The sequence below is a fragment of the Mycetomoellerius zeteki genome, unplaced genomic scaffold (assembly GCF_001594055.1).
Source record: "Mycetomoellerius zeteki isolate Tzet28-1 unplaced genomic scaffold, Tzet1.0 scaffold838, whole genome shotgun sequence".
In the NCBI taxonomy this organism is placed as follows: Eukaryota; Metazoa; Arthropoda; class Insecta; order Hymenoptera; family Formicidae; genus Mycetomoellerius; species Mycetomoellerius zeteki.
In genome coordinates, this window is record NW_017257871.1 from 73770 (window position 1) to 87641 (window position 13872).

A 13872-nucleotide genomic window follows, 5' to 3' on the forward strand; every position below is an offset into this window, starting at 1 on the left:
ATGTTTATATAGCTTTTTTTCCTCCTTTTTGGCTTCTGAATGACCTCCTAAAATATTGGTCTCGATTTTTTGGATACCCTGTATAATTATATATTTCAAATATTTATGTATGTATAGAATCTATTATAAATTTATATAAAAATTCTTTAAGTTTGTTTAATTTAACAAAATAACAATTATGGTTTTTATATTATTTTTGCATTTGTCAGTTGGTATGAAATAATTGACCATCGATATCAATGTGATTAAATAATTAAAAAAAGACTACACTGGAGGTAGTGCTTTATCAATTAGTTTCTTTTTTTATAACTTTTTATCTACGTATATAATTCTATAAGGGATTTGAATATGCATGCATATTGATTTTATAAAAAGAATTTTGTTCAAAAGTATATTAGCCATTTTAATTTTAAATGTTTTACTCTTTTATAAAATAAAGAATAATAAAATGTATTAATCGATAGTTTTACAAAAAAATTACTTTATATACGCATATGTATTAAAAAAACCGAATTTTGAACTACAACAAACTGCCGCATCTTCTTTATATATGTGCAAACAGTGCTAGAGAGAGAGAAAGAGAGTTATATTTAAACGAAATTTACATAAACGTATCTATTCGAAATCATTGGTATATTTGGAAGCATATGGAAATGAAAGTAGCGCAAAATAAATATAATTTTAATACTTATGTTAATTATTGATTCAAAAAATTAAATAATCAAGTTATTTTTTTTAATTTAATACAAAATTATCAAATTTTTTAAATATAAGTATTTTCATTAGATATATCTTACCAGTATATCATAAATTCTTGTTTCAAGATATAAATATTGAGTCTTAGTCTATTTATGTTCTTATAAAAATTTTGTATTAACCTAATCTCCACCAATGATATGATTTCATGTCCAACTGTGAATAATTGTATAGTTTCTAGATGCTATTTTTTGCAAATACATAACATATGCAATATGTTTCCTAATTATGTATCATAGTATTTGCTACATATTTTTATCATTCAACAGAAATTTTGTTTTTGTTAAATTGAAATAATTGAAATATGTGATGTGATAGCATATATACTGAAACCTCGTAATAGCGCGCGGTCGGAGATCTGAACGCTATAACGATTTGCCCCTATTTCACTCCAAAACAATGAAATTAAGATTTTAGGCTACTACTACTCCCCACTCATGTTACTTATAGCGTGGAAGGGATTTTTCGCGCTATTTCGAGATTCGCTATTATGAGGTTCCAGTGTATAATTATATAATGTTATTACTTAAGATATGCTAAAATCTATGACTCTCCGAATGCCTATTGCACTACCTTTATTATACAAAAAAACGCAAATATTAATTAGAATTATTACTTAGTAAGTTTAGAATGGCATCTACAAATAATATACGAGTCTTGTATTAATTTAATTTGCCTGTACTTGCCTGTTACTAATGTACAGCACAAAATATCTTTTAAATATGCACTATTATTATCATCATTTTACACGTCAACGTCTTGTTTGTAACAAGTGTATATATTTCTCTGGGAAGTAAAATAAACTGCTGTAAGAAACTAAAACTGAGACAAGACTGTTTGAAATTACAACTCATGTGCACATAACTTAATATTTAAATGCTTTGTCTTTTATATTTGATATAGCAATAGAAGCTCTTGAATATTTACAACAAATATTACATAATATTTGATATTATCTATTTATTATTTAAAAAGTTTAACTCGTTTCTTGTGTAGTATAAAAATTTTATATTTTTTGTTACTATTTACAAGGAACGACTTAGAAATAGAGGAGATTTTTTAAATAGTTCATCTACCTTTATTTTGAATAATTCACTTTGTATAGGTTCATTTAATTGACAAAGTGGATTCTTTACTACATATTCCAGATAGACCTAAAATAAAAAATTGCGATTGCACAGACATATATACACATGCACTTCTATTAAAAGAAAAAGGTATATGATCTTACTTCTCTGTACAATTGCTGCAACAATTCTCTGGCATTCTGACTTGCATTATCCGTATTCAAAACAAACTTGAGACCCGATGGCGTTTCGAAATAGTGAAGTGTATATTTGCTTGTCTTGTAATACAGAAACCCTTCCTTGGGATCCAATGGTGAGATTTTACTTACAAATGATTTTATGGAAAACAACATCCCATACATTAATTTTGCCTCCTAAATTGTAAATACATTTCTGATAATTTTGTATCATCAATACATGCAATATTATCTTTTACATTTGCATCTTTCGATCTTTCATAATTTGCTTTAAAAAAATTTAACAACAAATTAATCACTATATATTATAACGAGATTCCTTCATTAAAAAAAATTTTATTACATAGTCGATATAGCCTGTTTAATTCAAAGTGTATCTAAATTTTAATTTTTTAACTTTATCTACTTCTATATCGATTTTTTCTCAACTATCATCACAAAAGTATATAAATAGTGGGTTAATATGGAGTGTAAATGTAATATATAGCTCTGGCAAAAATATTTGGCATCTTATTAACCATTATTTAAAATTTTAGCATAAATTTATTTTTTGTTTTTACTATAAATTAGCCTTCGTTTCAAGATTCCTTTACACTTGTGTATAGTAACCAATAAATGCAGATAAGTATTGATACATAATATTTTTTGACCAAAGTTGATTAGTCCGTTAATTATCCGTAATGTATCGAGCTCGAATCCGTGTTTGCTAAGCCCAAATGACTGTGCAGGTCATTCCAAAAACTAATCTATTGCAACGTTGTTGACATACCAGATTAGTTCTTCTAATCGACATGCAACAACTGTATAAACAACTACATTACCTCCTCTTTTGTTATCCCCGACTTATTTAACCTGTTCCACTCAGCGTAATACAGCAATGTGCCGGTTTTTGAAAAAATGTACAAGTTGTGAATTGTCATAATGCTGGCACGTTGTCTCTTTCTTTCGTTTTACACCGTCGACTCTGCTAGTAGACCTTGCAATAATTGTTTTGACGTTTCCACGACGTCCTGCACAGCTGACTGTAAACTGTTCTGTGCATATTCGTCACCTGGTGTTGAAGCAATCAAACTTCGCGCACAGAAAAATCGTCGATAATACTGGATTATGCATTTATCTAGTTGTAATAATACAGATAGCATTAATCCAGCGCATAATAAAATATTTAAAGCAAAATATAAAAAATAAAAATATAAGAAAAATGTATGTTTAATTAAAAAATTTTACACAATTCTCAAGTAATATATAGATATTAATTACCGCTGTCTTAATTTGTACTTGTGTGTATTTTGCGAGGAATGACTGTTTTATGTAATATTTACACCACATAAATTCATATACATATAATGTATGTAACATATTATAATTTTTACACAATTTTTATACATAACATTTCCATTATTCATAATATAAATTTTATATAAAAATATATGAAAAAGAATTCTTTTGATCATACAATTCGCAAGTCATTCAACGTTATATAGATAGAAGAATCTTAAAGAATCCATAAAAGATCGTGCATCTTGATTGTTTCTATGACAACGAAATTAAAGAATTGATGATAAATAGATATTTTCATATCTCTCGCAATCGATCTTCGCTTATCTTCACACTTTTAGTCACATGTCGGAGCACACTTTGTCAGGGATAAATCAATAAATCAAAAACGACAAAATAGATTATTCAAAAATGTAAGCCAAAACTTTGCATAAATGCTCCTGTCGATTGTATTATCTGTTCCAGATCGTAAATGGCATGCCTGCGCGAAGTTCCCACTTTCGAAAAATTAGATTTCATCTCGAAGAAAAATCAATATGTCCTTCCGTAATGAAATTGATAGTAACAGACGATGTTCTAGTACTGGTTGTTGTGGTTAGTACGTATTGAATAATCACACATATAAGAACAATGATAGCAATTTTACGGTTCTGAAGTTAAAATAACCATATGTATATGTAATTAAATATTTTATTATCTTTTATTATCATTTTTCATTAATATTCATAAAATTTGATATTTATCATCATTTACAAAGAGGAATATTATAATAGCTTTCATTAATAGCCATTGTATAATACCAATTTAATTACATTTTACCGAATTATTTTATGAAGAATTATAATTTTTAATTATAAAAAGTCACCAGTCATTATAATTCCATGCATATAAAAGTATGTACGGAATAAATGTATATTATTCGAAAACGTGCAGCTTGCACAAGAAAAATACTCTTCAAAAAGATTTATTTTGTAACTGAATAAATATATTTCTTTTTGTAACAATAAAGTATTGAGATTCTAAAAATTCATTGAAAGTGTTTTTCTTCCTTCTTTTAATACCTCTTAATTCTCGTAACTCATATATGTCTCAAGAATGCAATGGCTTTTAGCTTGCATATTTTGATACAGGAAACAATTATGCATCAGGCGAAAGCAGTTATGAGGCGCGCATATCTTCGTGTAATTGCCAAAGTAACGTAGGATGTCTGAATCGCAGTGCTTGTGGTGGTTTGCGACCTACCGGAACCGCCGCGACGGGCGCATGTCCCGGACCGTGTCAGTGCGTCGAGGAGGAAATTTGGAATAGTAACGTGCCACCTAAATCGAATCACCGATGGTTGAATAATTTCGCTGAGCTTCGCCGTCAATGGAGTGACTACGGTCGTCAGCAGGCATACAAGTGCCGCTGCAGTCGACCATGGTAAATAACAAGGGTTTAGCAATATCGCGTGAATGAAATCGATGATACTGGTGTGACACGATGATGAAAAGAATAATAGTTCTGTATTATTAGGCTAGAACATTTTTTGTAACTATTTCGATAGTCTGTGTTAACGCTATCGATAGGTAAATTTTACGTACAAGTAAATGAGATCAAAGCACTGAACTTTAATGATCATTAGACGATCCAATCTGCGAAAAGCTAGGACAAACGAAGACAAACTTTTAAAAATTTTGATTGAATTACTCTTGGTAGTTAACCAAGTATTATAACAAAGTGTGATAAATGATTTTAACTTTTTTTAATGTAGCTCTTTATGTTATTATATATTTTATTTAAATTTTATAAGAAGATACATATGCACACATTGAACTACATATTGCATATTATAATTATTTCAAGATTGAATTTGACAGTGTGCTTATTTTTTTCCCTTTAATAAAAATCAAATTATTTATGCTTACAAAAATTTAGATTATAAATATTTTATTATAAAAAATGTGAAATGTATAAAAAATTTTATGTTACATTAATTAAACTTATTTCTTTATACGTAAAATTTACGTATCTATACACTGAAAAAAAAGATTGGCTGCTGCAGCAAATTAGATGGTAAAATATGGCATATAATTTTTAATTGGTTGTAGCAGTCAATTTTTGGTTGTATTAATCTATCGAAATCCTATACTGACATTGCAGATAGGCTAATGCAACCAAAAATTGGCTGCTGCAGCCAATTAAAAATGCTATGCCATATTTTACCATCTAATTTGCTGCAGCAGCCAATCTTTTTTTCAGTGTAGCAATATATTATTCAATAGCGATAGCTTTCTAGAGTTAAAGAACGTTGTAAAATTTAGTAGCCTTCGTTTCTGGTTGTTTTTGGTGCGTAAGAAAAATGTTGCTCGTGTACGACATCGCAATGTTTTAGGGTAAACTTATTGACCGTTTGTAGGAAAGTGGAGTTAGTGCTTATCTCTGTTTTCGTGAAAGCACTGTCCATTCGTAGTGTCGCCATTTCTTTCTTTTTTATATTTTTCTTTCTAGCGGGAAGAATTCTCGAATGAATATGAATGCTAAGAAAATATTTCCCTTCAAATAAGATATTGAAAGAATTATTGAATTTCCTTATTTTGCACCGCATTGCATTTTGTTCGCAGCAGAAATGTCGCTTCGTGCCGACCGTGTCTTTCACCAACAGCCCCGTGTTCCGGTACTATTTTACTTACGTCGGACTGTCAGGTACACACCAAGGTGGATTCTTCGTTGAGATACCCTTTAAAACGCGCTTGAGATTCCTTTGAGGTAGTAAGTTTTGCATGTTTTTACTGTGAGGAGAAATAGAAGTAAATGTCAGCTCGAAGAAAACAACAATTTACTTAATCCCGCCATTTATTCAGTATAAGATTACTTAATTTTTACTTAAAAAATTCTTATTAATATTAGTAATAAAAATAATATTAATATTAATAATATATATATATATATATAATTTTAGTATATATAATTTTATATTAATTAAACCTATTCCCTTATATGTTAAATTTACGTATTGATATATAATATCGTACATATATATTCTTTTAACCTGTAATAATAATTCTAATATTAATAATAACATCAATAATTATATTTCAGTAAAATATTAAAACATATCCATTTGAATTTAAATTTAAGTAGTCTCTATATAATTATGACTGATGGAATAGCAGGGTTAAGAAATGCAGAATGAACAATGCAAGGCGCGGATATGTTTCTGACATCCTGTGTACACTTTAATTAAATTTGATAGGAAGACTGCAAGGATTTAATTCAGGCGCGGTTGGTTCGCGTACTCGATTTATGTAAATTAGCATAGTATAGTTAGAAGTAGGCGAACGTTTCAAAGTTTCTTAATTATTCGGTAAAATCCGTAAAGTTGGCCAAACTAATTTGTATACAGACTTTAATGGCTTAGTAATTGGAACCTTTAAAATGTTAAACGGTTAAAATGCAACCTTAATTCAACTGCTGTAACTTTAATATGCACGGTCATTATGTCCATTACATTTATCATTACGTGATTTAAAAGGATATCATCGTGATTACGTTGCGATTTTTACAAACGAATAGCGTTTTAAGACGATGACTCCGGTAACTGCGGTTCGAGCGATAAGTCGTGCCTCGCTTTGTAACTGTCGTCAGATTCTTCTATCTTCGACAGAAATGCTGTGGGAGCCGTCGTTTAGCGGGTGGAGCAAGCAAATCGGAAATGGCACCGGCAGATAAATCGTCATCACCCGAACCTCTGAAACGGGAAGCAGGCGGTGGTTGCCCACCGCCAAGCTGTAGCTACCCATCGACCCGCTATAATTCTCCTAACGCGGATTGCTCATCGACCGCTTCGTCTTGCTGCTCTTCGCAATGCAGATATCCTTCGTCACGTCGGACATCCGATTGTCAGCCCTGTGCCCTGAAATCCATCTTAAAAAAGCGCAATTGTTGTCAATCTAACATGAGTAATTACTGCCTGTGCCAACCGATACCACGCAGCTGTAATTGCCCACTACCAATTCAGGTGGACGCACGTGCTACTCACGAGTGTTCCTGCGACTGTCCATTCAGCCCGGAATGCGCCTGTCCACCCAGCGAACGAAGATTCCCAAAAGCGACGATTAAATGTCCCAACGCGCGTCACTGCTGTCCAACTCCTCGATTACCACCCGGCCCCAAGTGTCATTGCCCGTGTCAACCGTGTCCGCCGCCACCCTGCAATCCATGCACATCCTTCAAGTGTCGACGACCCGTTTCAATCAAGGATTCTTGCCAACATGACTCATCATGTCCATGCTGTCCACCTTGCCGGCCAATTTCGACCACTTCGCCTTGTCGTCCTCCGACGCCTTGCAGAAAATTGACCTTCTGCACCGAGCGTAGTGATCGACTCTCTTCGCCCTGTACAGGTCAGTCTTGGCGTGGGATCACTGGCGATAAAAACTCGGAAAATAGCATCTGTAATGAACAAAATGACGATAAGAAACGAGAGACATATGATAAAAAAGATAGTGACTATTGCTACGCGACGAATCGCGCTGAATCAGAGGATGGGTCCAAATACGCTGATCAAAGTCGCGATTTAATATTGGACGAGGAATCTATACAAAATTCAACGTCAAAAACGTTTATTAATTTAACGGAGACCACAAATCCTTCAAAGTCTGTCGATCCTGACTCGTACGATGTGCCGGAGCAAAGAGACGAGATCGCTTTTGAAAATACAACAAAGACTTTTGAAGCATGTACCACTGAAAAATCTTCGAAGGATTCATGGTGCACTCCATGTACTCATGTTCCGTCCGACAGCGGTACAAAATCCGATTGTTGTGTATTCCGCGAGGAATATCCGACCGCTGGCGGAAACGTGCCTGGGAATCCTGTTTTGGCAAGATTATTGAGTCGCATGAAATCATTTAATCGGGTAAGAGATTTATTGGCGCCAAATAAAACGCTGCTTCGACATAGCGTTACTTTTCGCGACGTTCCGCGAGCACGTGTCAGATTGTTGGCGGATGCTTCAATAAGCAAAAGCAACCCGACAACCACACCGACACGTGGAATCGACAGACGACGCAGGAATGGTGGATCTTTGAAAGAAGATACTAGTAGCTTACCTCGAGAAAATTGAGTAATGCGATTGAACGCATTTTAAAACTGCGGTCTTCTACAATTCGCAACCGTTTAATCTTCCTATTTTAAAATAATCAGCGACAATAGGAAAGAGAAAGTTGTGAATAAAATTCCGAGAGAATATTTATCTGTAAGATATTTCTGCTGTTAATACAAGAAATTAATTATTAATACGTCTAAGAGACAGAAGAGAGTATATTTTAAATAAATTTAAACGCTTTAAAAAAATCGATGAATTAGTATATATATATATGGTATATATTTTAGCATATATCAGTAAACTCTCTTTTTCTACACAGATTCCTTGTTCAAAATGATAATATTTTACAAAAATACGTTAAAAATTATTTTAATGTTTTATACAAATATATTTAATGTCTAATATTTTATATTTTACATAAATTTACTTATGTGACACATAAAAAAATAGGATTAAATGTCGCTATAAAATTATCAGTTCTTTTAATTCCATCGATTTTAAATTAAACAACGTATACATTTAAAATCCACAAAAAATCAATTTGTATATAAGTGATCAAAAATTTTAAGAAACTTAGGAAATCTGTTTTGTTAATTTAATTATGTAATGCGTGAGAGACTGATATTTACTGTACCTTGTGTTGTAACCAAAGGACCAATGTGACACGTGGTGTGGTGCATCCAGTAGGTGTCAGCTGTACGTCGGAGGAAACATCGACAGCATACGTGCAAACAAACGAAAAGAAGAACATGAGTGCATGCTGTGATGTATTTTCTAATCTCGGTGGCATCGGCTATTCGACTCTTATACCGAGCCCGTTGGCACTAATATCCTTCGCTCTGCTGATTCTTATAGCTGTTACCTGGTCCTCCGGTTCAGCCTTTTATCGTCGTTACTTATTACGCAAGAGAATTTGTTGGAAATATCTGAGCTTATAATTACACAATGTATCCTTATACGTCTAATTAAACGAGACGAAATGATATAAATAAAAAATTTTAATTTTCTCTAATAATAAATACAAATTTTAATTTTAATGAAAATGCAAGTAGATATGTAAGTATACACTTGTATTGAAAATTTGCAATCAAAGTTAGCATGAAATATAAACTTGATCAATAGCCTGTAAGCTACGCTTTGTTATATCAAATATAAACCTCGTGGTACAATAAAAATACTCGTAAATTGTAAAACAATGTATAACGATAAATAAATGATTTATCAACGAACCTACCAAACCACGTAGAAGAGAATATTAATTTCTTTATTTTATTGTATAATATTTTTTTGCGATTTAAATCTATAAAATACGTACAATTGTTTATTAAATAACGAGAATGTATATAGCGATTACTTTGCGGGAATTTTTTTAATATACGCGGTACATAACACTTTAGCCTTCCCCATCACATCGGGAGTGACATGGCGAATGACGTTCGCGCTTTCTATCAGTCGGCGAAATGACGAGCCGGAGAGCGTTTCCGTTCACGTTTTTGACGGTGTTGGTGTTCTGTGCCACATTCCGACGAGGTGCTCCCGCTGTCGCCGGAACCATCGAAAATAAGAGTGTCACTGAGAAAGCGCAACCAGAGGGTTGCATTGAGTGCGGATATTACAGGTACACACGGTCGCAGTTAAAGTTGAATATAATTAAAGACTGTAGCATATGGTACTATTAGAATATTAAGAATATTAGAGTTTTAATTTTCCTGTGCATTTTTTTTTTAATTTGTATTATAAAAATTATAATTTAAGACGAAAAGTAATACTTTTCTCAAAATATAACTCTAAAAAATACTACTTTTCTTCCTATAAATTATAATTATAATACTCTACTTATAAATTAGAAAAATAAAAATAAAAATTCGATAAACTGCCGTAAATCAATATTAAAATTTCTTTTCATTCATTGTACATAAATAGATGTCCAGAGAATCCTGGAAAATGCTTGTTGGGCTCGGTTCCTGATCCTTGTGAATGTTGTCCGGAGACTGGTTTGTGTGCCCGTCTCCTTGGTGAACCATGTTGGAATGCGAGCATTCCACTTTTATCTCCAAAAAGCCGTAATGATGGATACTGCGCAAGAAATTATCTATGCGAGTTGCGCTCCGATCTACAAGAAAAGGTACAAAAATGCAGTACGTTTTTACAAGCGTTAAATGAGATCTTTAAACGCACGATTAATTTTACTTCAATATCTAACGCGAGAGATAAAGCTTAATATCTTGCGAAATCGTTTTTCTCAATATCGTGAGGAATGTGTATGTTGTCTTGCATCTCTGAAATTTTCAATTTAGTTGTGTAAGCGAATTTCTAGAGTTTATTCGCTTGTTCCACTACATTCAAACATAACTGTTTGTGTTACTGATTGAGTTATCCTATTTTCGAAAAGGACTCGGTACATACCTATGTTGTCACATGCTCGACAATTGATAGATTACATGTTTGGATCGTGTACTTTTTCAGGTGTAACAATTGGCTCTCGTTCGATCTCGTACGATTTCGCACAGTTTCGTAATGGCCGTCTAACAACCTTTATGATATTGTCGCTGATTTAATATAATCGTGCGTATAGATAGTCCGAAAGTCAATTTAAAGACAAAGACGTCACGACATTATACAACATTTTTTTTATTAGAAATATTATTTGTTAAAATCTCTATTTTCCTTCAATAAATTTTATAATATGAATACATATAATTTAAACGCCATATATCGCTTCTACGTAATAGATTCTTTTAAAAAGTAGATTCTTTTCAAGAGCATTCGTTGAGCATTCGCGAAGCTAAGAGCACGAATCACATGGGATATTTATTACCTCTGTAAGTGATAAATTCACTTTCCCAATTAAGACCTAAGGAGACCACGTTCTAGATCACTCGGTCTCAATGAGCGCGGTAATGAGATATCCCGCTTTCTGGGTTAGTTTGACATAAAAGTGGGAATCATTGCGCAAACGATATCTAATGCAGTCTCGCGTATATCATCTACCCACTGTGCTATGCTGTCAGTCAGATCTAAGCTTCAAGATTGCAGTCACCGGCGACTTACGGTCGCTGACCCGCTCCGATGGCCTTTTCGCATCTAATTTTGTCTTATCGTGCACCGTGGGTCGTGATCGCATTGTGAGAATATATGCTCACACACGTCATGCAATCAAACAATCAGGCAGACCGTTTATGATAGACACGGGTTGGATAAGAATACTTTTCGCTATATAGTCTTAAGGGGTAGGAGCCGTATTAATAGCTATAGATCTTTCAAAGTTCGTTCCGGGTGACTGCATAAATACTAATTCTTTACATCAACCATTTAATTACATTAAATTACTTTAAACTGTTTAAACAAACATTAATAATTCTTCTTGAGCGAATTATCTATGAAGACAATTCGCGTCAAGTGTTATGTTTGTACCAGTTCTGTAGAAATTCTCAGGATATAGCGAAGACGTGCTAGCGCACAAAGTGTACCACATTACCAACTTTAAACGATTTAACTTCTCCATAGTAAAATGTAGGACAATTGTTTTGTCTCTGAATATTAGATGATAGTCATTTTGTCTGCGAAATGGAAAAAACAGTAGCAATAAGAAAATGACAGTAGTAACATCTTTATACAGAAAAAACATGCGTAAAATTAATAGAAACAAATAGATTTAATTTCTATGCAGGATGCTCCGGAAGCAGCTTGCGTCTGTATGGAACAAAGCCCAGCCTGCGGTAGCAATAACGAGACTTACTCGACGCCATGCGCGTTGCACGAAGAGGCGATGAAACTCAGGAACTCATCTTCCTTGAGATTGCAGCATCTCGGTCCTTGTGAAAGTAGACCTTGGATTCTGTCAACTTTGGAAGATGTTGTCTCACCCTTTGGTCAACGCGTCGCACTTAATTGTGAGGCAAAGGGCTTCCCAGTGCCGGATATTTTTTGGGAATTTCATTCAGCTGATGGGAGAAGAGTATTGAAATTGCCGGGTAATGTAATACACAATATTAATGTTACAATAAAATATTTCACAAAATATTTTTGCGATACATCAACTGAAAGACTATAAATATGATATATATGCAAGTACATATATAGTGTATATAGTAATTCAAGATTGAATTATTTAAGCATTAAAAATCCAGCTTCGACCATTATAGGCATTTTAATTTCTAGTATTGATTGTGTTCTCACATACGGCGGTCTAAAATAAAGATTCTTAATATTATTTACACATCAACTGAAATAAAATATAAATTAATTAAATTGTTCTAAATATAACTGTGGATATAATGTCGAACGAATAAAATTAAAAATTCATCTGGCACAATAGTATTCAATAACATTTAAACCTCTATCCATCGATTTTTTAATCCTGAATTGTAGAGGTAGATAAATTTAAATCTGTAAAAAGTAAGTGAAATAAAATCCGATTTTTATGATGGTAAAAACGCGTTGTTAAAGCTTTGACAATATATTACATTTTTTTACATTTTCACATAGTCCGGAGCTATAAAACAATTACTCTGTTTCTCAAAGACTTCTATTGCTGACAGAAAAAAGTTAAAATTCCATGGATTAAATTTGCTTAAGACTTAAGGCCCGTCTACAATACAATAGTAAGCTTGGTTTAAGAAATAAGAATAAGAAATAAAATTAATTTATTTCGCTTATGCCGACATCTACACCTATTCTAAACTCTTATGGCCCGTCTACAATACATATAGTAAGTTTGGTTTAAGAAGTAAGAGTAAGAAATTGACCAATCACAGTCGATTATTCTTCTTACAATCGACTGTGGTTGGTCAATTTCTTACTCTTACTTCTTAAACCAAGCTTATTCACATATTGTAGAAGGGCCTTTACACCAACTCTTATTTCTTAAACCAAGCTTACTACGTGTATTATAGCCTATAGGCGTAAGCGAAATAAATTAATTTTATTTCTTACTCTTACTTCTTAAACCAAGCTTACTACGTGTATTGTAGACAGGCTTTTACTTTATTTGTGTTGCTATGTATAATTATATAAATATAGCTTATTACAGAATTTAATAATCTGTAGTTTTATTTATAGGAGAGGAGCATCAAGCGACCATAAACACAAGCGATGGTCCAGAACCACTCATGCGAACATCTTGGATGCAATTGGCTCGGCTAGATGAAGAACATATGGGGATGTATTATTGTATTGCTAACAATTCTATAGGCGAAGCAAGCACGTCTTCAGTCGTGTCCATGTTGTGAATGTGCTTTTATCTTGTGAGACAATCTGTCGTGTAACTGTTGTGTTCACAAATATAATGCAAAAAGGGAAATAAGTTAACAAATATGTTGAAAAATTTATTTTTTAACAAACAAACGCATAAAGAAATCTTCGCACAAATGATTCTAAGACCAAGTAGACTTCATAAACATATATGAATGGCAGTTGGCTTTTAGAAATTTGTTTGCAATAAGTTGGATACAAGTAAAACTTATTTTGTACGATTTATACTTTA

The 13872-nt window shown here is 32.8% G+C and overlaps 2 protein-coding genes across 3 annotated transcripts; one reads left to right on the forward strand and one right to left on the reverse strand.

Moving 5' to 3' along the window:
* Positions 1-1761: 1761 nt before the first annotated feature.
* Positions 1762-3052, reverse strand: Bet5 (blocked early in transport 5). Its single transcript, XM_018459571.1, has 3 exons — positions 2842-3052; positions 1988-2197; positions 1762-1910 (listed from the first exon to the last, which is right to left on the reverse strand). Exons 1-3 carry the CDS (start codon positions 2938-2940, stop codon positions 1782-1784), a joined length of 438 nt encoding a protein of 145 aa, XP_018315073.1. The 5' UTR covers positions 2941-3052; the 3' UTR covers positions 1762-1781.
* Positions 3053-3632: 580 nt separating this feature from the next.
* LOC108730087 (balbiani ring protein 3) lies at positions 3633-13697 on the forward strand. 2 transcript variants are annotated; one of them, XM_018459575.1, is made up of 8 exons: positions 3633-3892; positions 4429-4720; positions 5902-5995; positions 6945-7975; positions 9838-10005; positions 10311-10512; positions 12058-12361; positions 13449-13697. In XM_018459575.1, exons 1-8 carry the CDS (start codon positions 3835-3837, stop codon positions 13616-13618), a joined length of 2319 nt encoding a protein of 772 aa, XP_018315077.1. In that variant the 5' UTR covers positions 3633-3834; the 3' UTR covers positions 13619-13697. The 2 variants fall into 2 exon arrangements, with proteins under 2 accessions (XP_018315077.1, XP_018315076.1); XM_018459574.1 differs by lacking the exons at positions 9838-10005; positions 10311-10512; positions 12058-12361; positions 13449-13697 and having other exon boundaries at positions 5902-5983; positions 6945-8467.
* The last annotated feature ends 175 nt before the right edge of the window (positions 13698-13872 follow it).